This window comes from Hemiscyllium ocellatum, chromosome 39 (assembly GCF_020745735.1).
Source record: "Hemiscyllium ocellatum isolate sHemOce1 chromosome 39, sHemOce1.pat.X.cur, whole genome shotgun sequence".
Classification (NCBI taxonomy): domain Eukaryota; kingdom Metazoa; phylum Chordata; class Chondrichthyes; order Orectolobiformes; family Hemiscylliidae; genus Hemiscyllium; species Hemiscyllium ocellatum.
Window position 1 is genome coordinate 30562462 of NC_083439.1, and position 14809 is coordinate 30577270.

A 14809-nucleotide genomic window follows, 5' to 3' on the forward strand; every position below is an offset into this window, starting at 1 on the left:
GTCCTCATGCATGAATTACAAAAGGTTGGTATGCCGATACAGCAAGTAATTGGGAAAGCTAATTGAAGGTTATTGTTTATCGAGAAGAAAATTGAATACAGAAGTAGGGAGGTCTTACTTTAATTATATAGTGCATTAGTGAGAATACCCTGGAGTACTGAGTACGGTAATGTTCATTTTATTTAAGGAAAGATCTAAATGTATTGGAAGGTTTACAAGACTAATATCTGGATGGGCTGGTTGTCTAATGAGGGGAGGCTGGACAGATCTAGGTTATATCTACTGGAATTCAGAAGAATCAGAATCACTTGATTGGAACATGTAAAGTCCTGAGGGATCTTGACAGAGTTCATGGAGAGTGGATGTTTCCTCTTGTGGAAGAATCTAGAATTAAGGGTCACTTTTTAAAAATAAGGGGTTGCCCAATTTAAGATAGATATCAGAAGATTTTTTTCTCTCACAGAGTGTCATGCAACTTTGAAACTCTCAAGCTCAAATGGCAGTGGGAGCCGAGTCTTGGAATATTTTCAAGACAGTGGTGGATGGATTTTCGATGAGCAAGAGGATCAACAGTTACCGGGTAGAGGAGGGGACATGCAGTATTCAAATCAGCCATGACTAGCTGATATATTGAGTGGAGGCGAGGTGAATGTGAGTACTGCAGATTGTGGAGATTAGAGCCGAGAGTGTGGTGCTGGAAAAGCACAGCAGGTCAGGCAGCATCCGAGGAGCAGGAGAATCGACGTTTCAGGCAAAAGCCCTTCATCAGAAAGGCATTGAATGGTAGAGCAGGCTTGAATGGCTGAATGGTCACTTCAGCTCTCACTTTGTATGCTTGTATCTATGTTCACATTCTTTATTCCTCATGTAGTTCACCCTTAAACATGTCTGGCCAGGCAGGATAAGTGTGTTTGAGAAAGGGTTAACAAGACATTTGGCATTCTGTATTTTATAAATAGACTCATGCGGTAAAATGGCAATAAAGGTACCTTTATGAAATTCTGGTCAGTCTCAAATGAAATGAGACCAATCCTGGGCACCACACATTAGGAAGATTCAAATGCAGTAGAGAGGGTGCAAAACATTTTCAGGAATGAGGGACTTAGATTAGATTAAATTCCATACAGTGTGGAAACAGGCTCTTCAGCCCAACAAGTCCACACCAACCCTCCAAAGAGCAACCTACCCAGACCCATTCCCCTACACCTAACACTACAGGCAATTTAGCATGACCAATTCACCTAACTTGTGCATCTTTAAACTGTGAGAAGAAACCAGAACTCCCAGAGGAAGCTCACACAGACAGTGGGAGAATGTGCAAACTCCACACAAACAGTTACCAGAGACAGGAATTGAACCTAGGTCCCTGGCACTGTGAGGCAGCAGTACTAACCATTGAGCCACCGAACCTGTTCACCTGTGGACACAATTGCAGAGATTTAAAAGAGGTTTTAATAACTATGAGAGATCTTAACCAAATTATTTTCATTCTTGAAAAGGTAGAAAACCATAATTTATGCAAGTGATTGGGATCTGCTATATACTACATTAGAGTGTAGTTGAGACAAATTCAAACGTGATTGGCAGGAACAAATGGGATACTGTAGCCACCGTTGGGTCTTCCCTGCTAGCATCCTAAACATTCCAGGGCAAAGAGGGGTCTCACAAATGAGGAAACATCTTGAACTGTTGTAAAAACCCATCTGATTCACTGAATTCCTTTGGGAAAGGAAATCCGCTATTTGCTTTAGGCTATGTATATCTCCAGATCCACAGTGATATTGTTGACTTAACTAAATAGCCTAGCAGACTTAACTAAATAGCCTAGCAATAACCACTGGCTTTGTCAGCAATGTTACACATCCCATGGAAGAATAAACAAACAAACTTTCTTTGTTATCATAAAGGATTACATTTTCAAGAATTCCTCATGAACTAACTGGTATAGACAGAAGTATCAGATTCTCTTTACCTGTGCCCAGAAACAGTACGTCATAATAACCCGAGATAGTCTGCACTCTGTCCACAGTGATCTGGATGTATTTCATATGTTTCTTCATCAGCAAGGGCTGGCTCCTGACAATCTCTTCCATCAGAAAGTGATCTTTTGCAAAATTCAGCACCTTGTCTGGCATTTGGAATGAAGAATTTATGTTCATGGCTCTTGCTGTATTTGTAATGCACTGTGAGGTATAACGCAAGAGAGGGTATTAGTTAACAATAAGCGTGTCTAATGGATCGTAACAACAGCTGGGTTACTGGTCAGTGGAAACAGGTTCTATCTATACTTTGCTGAAAGCTGTTACAATCCTCAAAGAGTTTAATAACTTTTCAAACTTCCAATGAATGACTGACAGAATCACACAACATTTCATGTTTTAATGCTTTTACTATAACATCCAATCTTAAAGCAGCATTGACTAAACGCTATTCAGTAGGCAATGTATGCTGAAAAATACAGAGGGGAACAATTAACATTTTAAACAACTGAAAATTACCCTCCACGGTTATACTGTACATTGCCCCTTAAACAAAGATTCTAATCTCATGTCCAAAGTGATCCCAAGGACCATATTCTGCCCTTTTCCTTTCTCAGTCTGATAACTTCAAATTCCTCAAACGGTTTTTACAGCTACTTAGAGATTCGTCCCTTCATCTAAAGCAAAGTGCATCTTCCATTTGATTCTTACAACTTCGGTCTCTTCAGTCTGAACACAGACTTCCACCAACTTTTGTGTGTAGTGAACTATAAAGATTTACCCTCTCCCTCTTTCTCTCCCTCTCTCTCAGAATCTTTCAGACTGCACCAGTCTGTTAAATGCAGTAATATTTTCATGAAGATCTATCATTGGATCTTACAATGGCTTCCTGCAGACCTTTATTTTCTCAAAGCCAAAAGGCAATGTGAATCTCACTGGCTTTGGAGAAATGATAATTAGGTATCTTCTAGATTTCTGACTTCAATTTATATTGGAGATGAACAGACAGTTTAAAGACATAGAATTCCTACAGTGTGGAAAGAGGCCAGTGAATCTGCACCAATCCTTGAAAGATCATCCCACTCAGACCCAGGGCCTCAACCTATCCCTGTAGCACTCTTTTTTAGCAATGACTAACCCACATAACCTGCAAATTCCTGGGCATAATGGGGCAATTTAGCATGGCCAATCCACCTGACCTGTACATCTTTGGACTGTGGGAGGAAACCAGAGCACCTGGAGGAAACCCACACAGACACAGAGAGAAAGTGCAAACTCAACACATTTTACTCCATTTTACCCATACAATATAGTCATAAAGTCAGAGAGAGGCAGAGCATGGAAAGACCCTTCGGTCCAACTCATCCATGCCAACCAGGTATCTCAACCTAATCTAGTCCCATTTGTCAGCATTTGGCCCATATCCCTTTCTTATTCCGAAACGTCACCATCTTATTTCAACAAAGACGATATAACTTTGAACATCTCTGTTAAGTCTCCCCTCTACTTTTGTTCTTTCAAAATGAACAACGTCAGCGTTTCTAGTTTCTCTGCAAATTTATTGAACAATTACAGCCCAGTGACCTCAAGCTTGCTCTCTAGAACAATCCACTTTGTCTATCTCCAGAACTCAGCAAGTTTATTTCACTCAAGTGCGCGGCCACGTGAGTTACTTACATGTCACAGTCTTCCACGACCAATAGCCACCAAAACAAAGGAACTACTTATAAGTCCCATTGATATCTTTGAGTGCTTACCATTTGCAAATCAGTGAACACTTACAGCTGACTAAACAACAACCTTTTCACTTCAGCAAAAGAAAGTTACTCTTTCGCTGTGCCAGGGCTCTGGGAAATCCTGAAGATGTAAAGGATATTCCGATCCATGTGGCACAGTCTTTATCACAGAAATATTTGGAACAAAATTGCTCTGGTCTGCCTAATGCAGCGCAACTTCCAAAATATTTTGCTGCAAATTTTATTCATGTGCTGTACCAGCAGATGTTGACATGTTCAACATGTTGAAAGCAGTGCAGTTTACTTCTGTCAATGCTGAAAGAGGTGGATGAAAACTATAGTCACACAGCACAGGATAAACATAGTTTTAAAATCTGCTGCTGTAGGAAACTCTTTTAAGTTGCAATATAAATAAATGTTTCCGGGACTTATTTAGTCACCTGGAGCCAGTAGACTTCTCTCTCTCTCTCTCTCTCTCTCTCTCTCTCTCTATCCCCCTCTGCCCCCCACTGGTTCTGTACGGTCGTGGTATAGGTCCAATGATTATGATAAATGTTTTAAGATACATTTCAGTCATGATCTAACTGAATGGCAGAATGCAGTCAAGGGGCTGAACGGCCTCTTACTATTATGCTTCTGAATTGTAACATATCCATTTTGCTTGGGAAAGCTACTGCTGCCCCAAGTCTTACATTTTACATTTTGTTTTGCTATTTTGACAGGGCTGGATTCACAAATGAAGTTATAAGGTCATAGGTTATAGACAGTCTTACCCTTCACCAGTAGAAACACAGATAAGAGCACTTATAGCGCCAGATGATTTAATGTACCATGACTTTGTTAATGGGAAATGATGAGAATTGGAGAGTTAATGACACACGGAAAATAATATTTTCTTCACACCTTTCAAGCATCTATGAACTCCTTAAATGGAGGACAGCTCATTCATTCATTGGCAGACCAGTCAAAACTGTCTTTGTGATGACTCGGTGTCAAAGTTCAAAACCTTGTCATCATTGGTCTCCATGTGGAGGTGAATCTGATTGGTATAAAGGGGAATTAGTCATGCCCACTCCATCATCGAGCTGAGTGGCCAATCCTGGTTTAATTAAGAGGGCAGATGAGCCTCCTAGGAACTGCACAAGACTTATCTAGAAATGATGTGTCAACTTTCTGCAACAACAACTAGTGAAAGGAGCAGGCATTAGGCAGGGCTGATTGATTCCACAACCAATGAAGCTGATTGAAGCTCAGCAATGCTGCCAATTCCAGCTATGAATAGTGCTGGGCAGTTAAACAACTGGCAGGTGGCAGAGGCTTCACGAATATCCCTCATCCCCAAGGATGGAGGCACCCAGCACATCGATGCAAACCACAAGCTTCAAGTATTTTTACCAATCTTCAGCCAAGGTTGTCAATTGGATGATCCATCTTGGACCCCTCCTTAGGCTCTAGGCAATATGGATGTCAGTCTTAAGCCTCTCTGTGTGTTTCTAAGAAAAGGCTGAAGACACTATAAACTGTAAAGGCTATTGGCCCTGACAATATTCCGGCAAATCTGTGCTCCAGTTCCTTCTATCACAGCTCTTCTATTACAGTCACAACAGTGGCATCTACGTAACAGTATGGAAAATTACTCAGGTATATTCCTGAAACAAATGCAGGACATATCCAACCCGACCAGATGATCTGTCCAATCTCTATCATCAGCAAAGTGATGGAATGGGTCATTGGCAGTATCATTAAGTGCCACTTTCAAAACAATAACCTACTATTGATGCTCAATTTGGGTGTTACTAGGACCACTCAGATCCTAACCTCATTACAGCCATGGTCCAAACACGGACAAAAGACCATACCTCTCACAGTGTGGGTGAGAGTGATGGCCCTTGACATCAAGGCAGCATATGATCACGTACAGCGTCAAGGAACCCTTGTAAAACTTCAGGGAATCAGGGAATACCCTTCACTAGTAGGAGTCATATATGGCACGGTGGCATAGTGGTTAGCACTGCTGCCTCACTACGCCAGGAAGTTAGGTTTGATTCCAGTCCTGGGCAACTGTCTATGTAGAGTTTGCACAATTTTCCTGCGTCTGTGTGGGTTTCCTTTGATGCTCTGGTTTCCTTAATAAAGAAGGGTTCTGCTCTTTGCAGACAGAAAGAACTTCCATACATACTGCTCACATTTCAACACAACAAAGTAGGTAGCAGCCACTCTCTGGTTTGTTGCTCAGAGCACTACCATGACCATTAAGAATCAACCTGCCTTATTTAAATTGTAACCAAAACCTTGGCAGTTAACTGCCAATCATATTGACTGGTGCACTCTCCATGATGAAATCTCTTCCAGTCAGAGTTCACTTTTCAAACAATCAGCACTCTCCTCTCACAATATTTGTCTACCCATTTCTTTAGTATTTCTTGTAAATTGTCCCAATGCTGCAAAATGAAAAGATTTGACAAACTATAACTTTTTTCAGGAATACTCAACTTCTCTGCATCCACAAAACTATATTTTATTGGAGAAACATATTCACAATACTCTTAAAAGAAAGCAGGTTCACCTTAATTGGATCAATCAGTGTGACGCTGTGTTGCTGTATGATAGGTACCAACAGCATGTACACATGTTCCCTCTTAAAATAAATACAATTGTTAACATGCTATTCAAACTGAAAAATGCCTAAAATAAAAGACTATTACAAAATTGAGAGACAAAGTCAGTTGTTCTACAGCTAAATCGTGATGGGAGTGTTCATTTCTGATGTAGAAACACAATTGGCATGGACAAGGCTATATTTGTGACTTCCAACCAATAATTCATTGATAGAAAAACAGCTGAATGTGGGAGATGTGACATATGGATGGTGTAGCTCTTAGATAACATACTCAGTATGAAAACTGTTCATGATCTAATTGACTGTCAATACCACAGCCAGTAAATTCAATACTCTTCTCGTTAAATCCACAATTTTTTTTTGTCTCTGATGTTGGGGTCCCTGGGCAGATCTGCCTTTGCCCATTTTCCAACAGTCCCCTACTATTTGCACGTTTTATACAGTCTGCATGATGTTGGGGTGATTTGTCTGAATCATTTTCATGTTTCATTCATTTTTAGGAAGTGAGCCACCACTGCCAAAGCTAGGCTTATTCTGCATTCCTCATTGCCTAGTCAACATAGTGGCAAGCTGTCCAACATGCACCCATTGTAGTCCATGAGGATGACTTTCTGCCACCTTGTTTTTGTAAGTGTTGTTGTTTTGAAAGTATCTCTACAATGCCCACCACTTCACTTCATAATGGCAGTCATGGTGTACATGGTAGCTCCCTTGTCTCTGAGCTGCAAGGGTCTGGTTAAAGTCACCTTAAGCACAAACTTCATGCGTTATACTCCAGTATGAAAAGGTGCTACATTGTAGGTGGTGCTGTCTTTCAGCACCATTAAACTGAGGACCTTTCTGTCCCTTCTGGTGGATCCCACACTTGATTCTTGAAGAAGAGTTGGGGGAGGGAGGGGGGCTATCCCCATTGCCATGCCCTTTCTTTCTCCCTTAATGATTATCATGATTAGACAATCTGATCAGTTACTATCGTGCTGTTGGTAAAACCTTGTGGTATGCAATATGGCTGCAGCACTAGCTTTAAATTGTTTTGAAATAACCGGTGGTTACTATATTAATGCAAGTTTGTTTTCCAATTTACTCTAATTAGGTTAATTTTGGTTAATTCCAATTTAGGTTAATTACTGTTCCATTATGGTTTTACTCCTGTTTCTCTCATATTCAAGCCTCTGTTTGCGAGCTCTGTCGGCTAGTTATCTTTGAGAGCTTGCCTAATGACAAAACCTGGCTTTACACCATAATCCCTATTATACCAATCAGATCCATCTCCACACAGGGATCAGTGATGACAATTTTTTTGAAATTTGACACAGAGTCATCACAAAGACAGTTTTGACTGATCTGCCAATGGATGAATGAATTGTTCTCCATTTAAGGAGCTCATTAGATGCTTGAAAGGTGTGAAGGAAGTATTTTTTTCCATGTGTCATTAACTCTCCAATTCCCATCATTTCCCATTAACAAAACCACGGTGCATTAAATCATCTGGTGCTATATGTGCTCTTATCTGCGTTTCTACTGACAAAAGATAAGACTATTTATAATCTATGACCTTATAACTTCATTTGCGAATCCAGAGTTAATTATCAAAGTAGCTAATAAATTGTAGGTCTTGCGGTAGCAGTAGCTTTCCCAAGCAAAATGGATATGTTACAGTTCAGAAACATAAGTCCAGAATTAGAGGGCATAGGTTTAGGGTGAGAGGCGAAAGATATAAAAGAGACATAAGGGGCATCTTTTTCACACAGAGCATGACATGTGTATGGAATGAGCTGCCAGAGGAAGTGGTGGAGGTTGGTACAATTGCAACATTTAAGAGGCATTTGGATGGGTAAATGAATAGGAATGGTTTGGAGGGATATGGGCCAGGTGCTGGCAGGTGGGACAAAATTGGGTTGGGATATCTGGTCGGCATGGACGGGTTCGACCGAAGGATCTGTTTCCATGCTGTACATCTCTATGACCCTATGACTCTAAGAGGTCATTCAGCCCCTTGACTGCATTCTGCCATTCAGTTAGATCATGACTGAAGTGTATCTTAATCCATTTATCACAATCATTGGACCTATATTACATGGGTGCATGGAATGGTAGGGGGACGTGGATGGAGAGAGAAAGAGGGAGAGAGGGAGTCGACTGGCCCCAGGTGACTAAAAAAGTGCCAGAAACATTTATTTAAACTTAAAACAGTTTCCTACAGCAGCAGATTTTAAAACAATTTTTCATTCACAGTGATTATCCTGTGCTGTGTGAGTGTAGTTTTCATCCACCTCTTTCAGCATTGACAAAAGTAAACTGCACTGCTTTCAACAGTCATTCCTGATGAAAGGCTTATGCCCGAAACATCGATTCTCCTGCTCCTCAGATGCTGCATGACCTGCTGTGCTTTTCCAGCACCACACTCTCGACACTGCTTTCAATAAGTCAGACATGTCAACATGTCTGCAGCACATGAATAAAGTTTGCAGCAAAATATTTTGGAGGTAGTGCTGTATTAGACAGATCAGAGCAATTTTGTTCCAAATATTTCTGTGACAAGCAATGTACGACATGCATCGAATATCCTTCATATCTTCAGGATTTCCCAGAGCCCTGGCACAGCGAATGAATAACTTTCTTCTGCTGAAGTGAAAAGGTTATTGTTTAATCAGCTGTAAGTGTTCAATGATTTTCAAAAGCATTCAAACGTATCAGTGGGACAAGCAGTTCCTTTGTTTTGGTGGTTATTGGTTAAGGGGATCTGTGTAGCCAAAGACAATTGAAGAACTACCATCCATTCAAAGAGGAAATCACTATGGGATCAGCTGCATGCTGGGCCTTTACTGACAAATTAGGCTGTTGTTGATGATGGCCGATAGCACCTCGTTACCCAGTTCTGAGCTGCTGGATTTGTTCAACTTCTATCCCATTGAGCACAGTGGTGGTGCTACACAACACAATGGGGAGTATTCTCAATCTAAAGTTGGGACTTTGTCCACCAAAGCCTCTGCCTTGGTCACTCCTAACAATACTGTCACGGACTGATTCATCTACAACTAGTAGCTTGGTGAGGATGTGGTCAAGTAGTGGTTCCCTCGACACTTGACAACACAGGCTTAGTCTAGCAGTTACGTCCTTTAAAATTTGACCAGCTCTGTCAGTAATAGTGCTACCACTCCTGGTAAGGATGATCCACAGCACCTCATGGATGCCCAGTTTTGAGTTGCTAGATCTGGTTGAGGTTTATCCCATTTAGCACAAGATGATGCTGTACGATATAATTGTACATCCTCAATGCGAATACAAGCTTTCCTATCCACAAGGCCTGTGCTATGGTTACTGCCACCAATGATGCCATGGGCAGATGCATCCGTGGCAGATAGATTGGTGGTCAATCCTAACAATACTCATTCATCTACAACAGGTGGATTGGTAAGAACAGGTTTAAGTATGTTCTTGCCTCCTGTGGGCTCCTTCATGATTTCTTGCAGACCCAGTCTAGCATCTAAGTCCTCAGGATCTGACCAGCTCGGTCAGTGGTGGTACTGACAAGCCACTCGGAGTGGTGGACATTAAAGACACCACACAGAGCACATTCTGCACTTGGCCTCCATTAATGTTTCCTTCAAGTGCTGTTCAATGTGGGAAGTACTGACATAGCCACTTACAGTAAGGAAAGAAATCCATGATGAGAAACCACTACAACAGGAAATTAAGCTTTTGTCAGGAAATAGGGGCCCTATGCAAGGTTTTAATTGATGAATAGAAAGATCATTAAATAATCTAGAATATAATCAGAACTAACATCCACAATGTACTTGGCACTAGATAAGGCATCAAGGCTTTTGTATTAAAATATCAATTCATTCCTCCAAAACTCAACAAGGCTCATTCTTAATTATCAGAAATACTTACAGCTCCTGGCCTTGGTTCAGGAACAACATGATTGTAAGGATACCATTGCTGTGTCTCCCGGTTCACTTCGATGTATCTTCCATTGAAGGCCTTCTTCATATCTTCCATAGAGTAGGCACAGACAGCTGAAGAGGCTGCTCCACCCTTGTACCTGAGAATCAATAGAGCATAAATGTAATGGTCAACTCTCTACCTCTCCTTCCAGTTCATACAAATTCCAGTCTCCTCTGTCAAAGAGACCCATCAATCTTTCAGTGACTTTATTCAATGTGATCCTCTCATTCACACTGTGGTGTTTAGTACCAGCTACAGAGAAACAGTCTGATAGTTGTTACTACAAGTGACAGAAAACAACTGCTAATTTTGCAAGGTGTAACCAAACAGTAATACTGAAAGGTTCATTTCTCACTTGCTCCTTTTTTATTTAAACAGGATGTTGTAAATTTCATACACAGTTTCTGTATGTCATCTTAACTGTATGAGAGAAAGATTCATAAAAGCAAAGTGAGCAGTTACAGTAAGTCAGTAACAAGGAGGTTCAGTGTAGAATCCCATAATTAGCTCCTAGTTAATCATATACATATATCTGAATCACGAATGAATGCCACGTTATTTCTGTGATGCAGTAAGGAGTAATCCAGCCGTATCCACATGCCAACACAAAGGCTGCATATTTCCACTTCTGGAACATTGTCCAGTTCCCTCTCTGCCTCCACCCATCTGCTGCTGAAATGCCTATCCATGTTTGTCTCTAAATCAAGACTATTCCTACACATTATTGGTCAGCTTTCAATATGAGAGCATCCAAATTTCTGCCGCCTGTGTCCTGACTCATGCTCAGTTCCAACCAGGTTTGCCTAGAATGGACAGGGAAAGGATTATTGGAGAAAAGGTGGTTGATGAACATTGAACAGCTGTTTATTAGAACATAGCTCATGACTCAAAACAAAGGACGAAGGAATCTAGGAAGGGGATAAAATAACCTTGATGAGCTAAAGAAGTTCAGGATACCCCCAAAAAACCCATCCAACACCATCCCCCATCCACCCCCACCCCCCCAAACCCAGTTCAACACCGTCCACCATCCGCGCCCAGCCCCCAAAAACCCCGTCCAACACTGCCCCCCATCCACCCCCACACCTCCCAAAACCCTGTCCAACACCATCCTCAATCCACCCCCGCCCCCCCAAAACCCCATCTAACACTGTCCGCCATCCGCCCCCCACCCCCCCAAAACCCTATCCAACATCATCCCCATCTGCCCCCACCCCCTCAAAACTCCATCCAACACCTTCCCCCATCCACCCCCAACCCCCCAAAACCCCATCCAACACCGTCCCCCCATCTGCCCCCACCTCCCAAAACCCCATCCATCACCACCCCCCATCCGCCCCACCCCCCCAAAACCCCATCCAACACCGTCCCCCATCTGCCCCCACCTCCCAAAACCCCATCCATCACCACCCTCCATCCGCGCCACCCCCCTAAAACCCCGTTCAACACTGACCCCATCCGCCCCCACACCTCCCAAAACCCCATCCAACACCATCCCCCATCCACCCCCGCCCCCCCAAAACCCCGTCTAACACTGTCCGCCATCCACCTCCACCTCCCCCAAAACCCCATCCAACATCATCCCCATCTGCCCCCACCCCCTCAAAACCCCATCCAACACCTTCCCCCATCCGCCCCCACCCCCCCAAAAACTCCATCCAACACCGTCCCCCATCCGCCCCCAACCCCCCAAAACCCCATCCAACACCTTCCCTATCCGCCCCCCACCCCCCCAAAACCCCATCCAACACCGTCCCCCATCCACCCCCACCCCCCCAAAACCCCGTCCAACACCTTCCCCATCCGCCCCCCACCCCCCAAAACCCCATCCAACACCGTCCCCCATCCACCCCCACCCCCCCAAAACCCCGTCCAACACCTTCCCCATCCGCTCCCACCCCCCAAAACCCCGTCCAACACCTTCCCCATCCGCCCCACCCCCCAAAACCCCGTCCAACACCATCCCCCATCCGCCCCCAGTCCCCCAAAACCCCATCCAACACCGTCCCCCATCCGCCCCCACCTCCCCAAAACCCCGTCCAACACCATCCTCCATTCACCCCCACCCCCCCAAAACCTCACCTAACACCGTCCGCCATCCGCCCCCACCCCCCCAAAACCCCGTCCAACACCTTCCCCCATCCGCCCCCAGCTCCCCCAAAACCCCGTCCAATACCGAACCCCATCAAGAACGAATCTGGGGAAATAATAATGTGAACTAGACAATGGCAGATGAGTTTAAGAAATAGTTTGCATCAATTTTAATGGTAAGAGGTTAAGAATAAAAATACTAAGTAATAAAGGGGCAAAAGATAGTTAAAGGAAACAAAATAAATACAATATCTAACACTAGGGCGAAAGTAATAGGGATAATGATAAGGATTAAACCTCGGCACAACATCGTGGCCAAAGGGCCTGTTCTGTGCTGTACTTTTCTATGATAAAGACTGTTAAGTTCCCTGGACCTGTTAGATATTAAAACAACTAGCTACAAAGATAATGGAGGCATTGGGGGAAGGTGAGTGGTGAGGATGACATAAAAAGCTATTGATGGATAATGTGAATTGGCAAAACTTGGTAAATTGAATAATAGAGGAAAATGTGATGTTGTGCACTTTGACCTGAAGAATGAAGGAGCTGAATATTATTTAAATAGAGAAAGGCTGTAGAAAGGTAGAAGGTTTTGGGGTCTTTGTCCATGAATCACAAATAGCTAGCACCCAAGTTCAATAAATAATAGGGAAGGCAAATGGGAATATTGGCCTTTATTTCAAAGGGAGTCGGGAATAAATTGAGGAGTCCTGCTAAAACTATACAAGGTACTCATTAGGCGACAACTAGAATACAATGAAACAGTTTTGTTTCCCTTATCTTAGGAAAGAAATATTAGCATTGAAGACAGTTGGAGAAGATTCACTAAGTTGCTATGGAGACACTTTCATATAAAGAGAGATTGAGTAGGTTAGGCTTGCACTCATTGCAGTTTATGAAAACAAGAGATGACTTTATTGAAACACTTAAGATTATAAACAAGTTTGACAGGGTAGATGTGGACAGGTTGTTCCACCTTGTGGGAGAGTCTAGAACCAGATGGCATAACCTGAGTAAGGAACCACTCATTTATAGAGCCATAGAGTCATAGAGATGTACAGCACGGAAACAGACCCTTCAGTCCAACTCGTCCATACCAACCAGATATCCCAACTCAATCTCATCTCACCCGCCCCATATCTCTCCAAACCCTTCCTATTCATATAGCCATCCAGATGCCTTTTAAATGTCGCAAAGGTACCAGCCTCCACCCGTTTATACTGAGAAGAGGAGGAATTTCTTCTCTCAGAGGATAGTGAATCTGTAGAATTCTTTACTGCAGAGGGCCGCCGAGGCTGGGTCATTATGCATATTCAAGGCTGAGGTAGATTTTTAATCAATACTGAATGAAGAGTTATGGGGAAAAGCAGGAAAATGAAGTTGAGGATTATCAGGTCTGGAAAAGCGCAGCAGGTCAGGCAGCATCCAAGGTGCAGGAGAATCGACATTTCGGGCATGAGCCCTTGTTCGATTGTCGATTCTCCTGCTCCTTGGATGCTGCCTGACCTGCTGCGCTTTTCCAGCAACACATTTTCAACTCTGATCTCCAGCATCTGCAGTCCTCACTTTCTCCTCGAAGATTGTCAGGTCTGCCATGGTCTCAATGAATAGTGGATTAAATTAAATGAATAATTAAATTAATTTATCGATACCTTTGGTCCTATGGTATATGGTCTTAACCCTCTACTTATTTATTTATTATGACTCCACTTTTTAAGTGATGCCATCATTTAAAATATGTCATTCTGGTTTTCAATCTTCTCCATGGCCTTATCCCTCTCCCATTGCTATAACCGCCTGCAACTCTACAACTCTACAAAATATTTACCTTCCTCTAATTCTTGCCTCTTGGGGCATCCTTGATTTTCTTCGCTCTACTGACAAGTCCATTGCCTCGTGTGCCAAGAGTTAAGTTCTAGAATTTCAACTCTGTCTCAAAGTGTGACAAACATGCGAGAACTGGATCCAAGATTGTGTTAGCAGATGGCAGAGACAGAAGCGTGTGTTTTTTTTCTGATATGATAATTAGCTAGCAGATGAGCCAATCAGCTGAACAGATACTTTGCAGATGGTAGAATTCCACAAGTCTGCAGCCCTGGGATTTTCTCTCGAATTAGGTCAGTTGACGAAAAATCAGAAGCTACTATTCTCTTGACTACCCAGCCTAACTCAGCACTCTTCCATGCCCCATGAATAAATCCAAACGTACTAGTAACAACTTCTTAAAATACATAAAAAGAGAGAAGTCAAAGTGAACACAGACTTCTTAAAAAATGAAGCTAGAGAAACAATAATGTGGAACCAGGAAATGAGCTTAATAAGTAGTTTACATTAATTTTTACTGTAGACGACACAAACACAAAAATACTAAATAATCAAGGGGCAAAAAATGATTAGTGTAAACAAAATAAATACAATAATTTACACTGGAG

General features: G+C 42.6%; 1 protein-coding gene across 17 annotated transcripts in view; it reads right to left on the reverse strand.

Annotated features, from left to right (window-relative positions):
* Nucleotides 1–14809, reverse strand: part of sema4ba (sema domain, immunoglobulin domain (Ig), transmembrane domain (TM) and short cytoplasmic domain, (semaphorin) 4Ba) — a 476044-nt gene that overhangs the window by 17079 nt on the left and 444156 nt on the right. For all 17 annotated transcript variants that reach the window (XM_060853315.1, XM_060853318.1, XM_060853319.1 and 14 more), the window contains 2 exons: nucleotides 10233–10383; nucleotides 1973–2183 (listed from right to left, as the gene is read on the reverse strand). In XM_060853315.1, the coding sequence (XP_060709298.1) occupies nucleotides 1973–2183; nucleotides 10233–10383 (362 nt within the window). The remainder of the gene's footprint in view (nucleotides 1–1972; nucleotides 2184–10232; nucleotides 10384–14809) is intronic.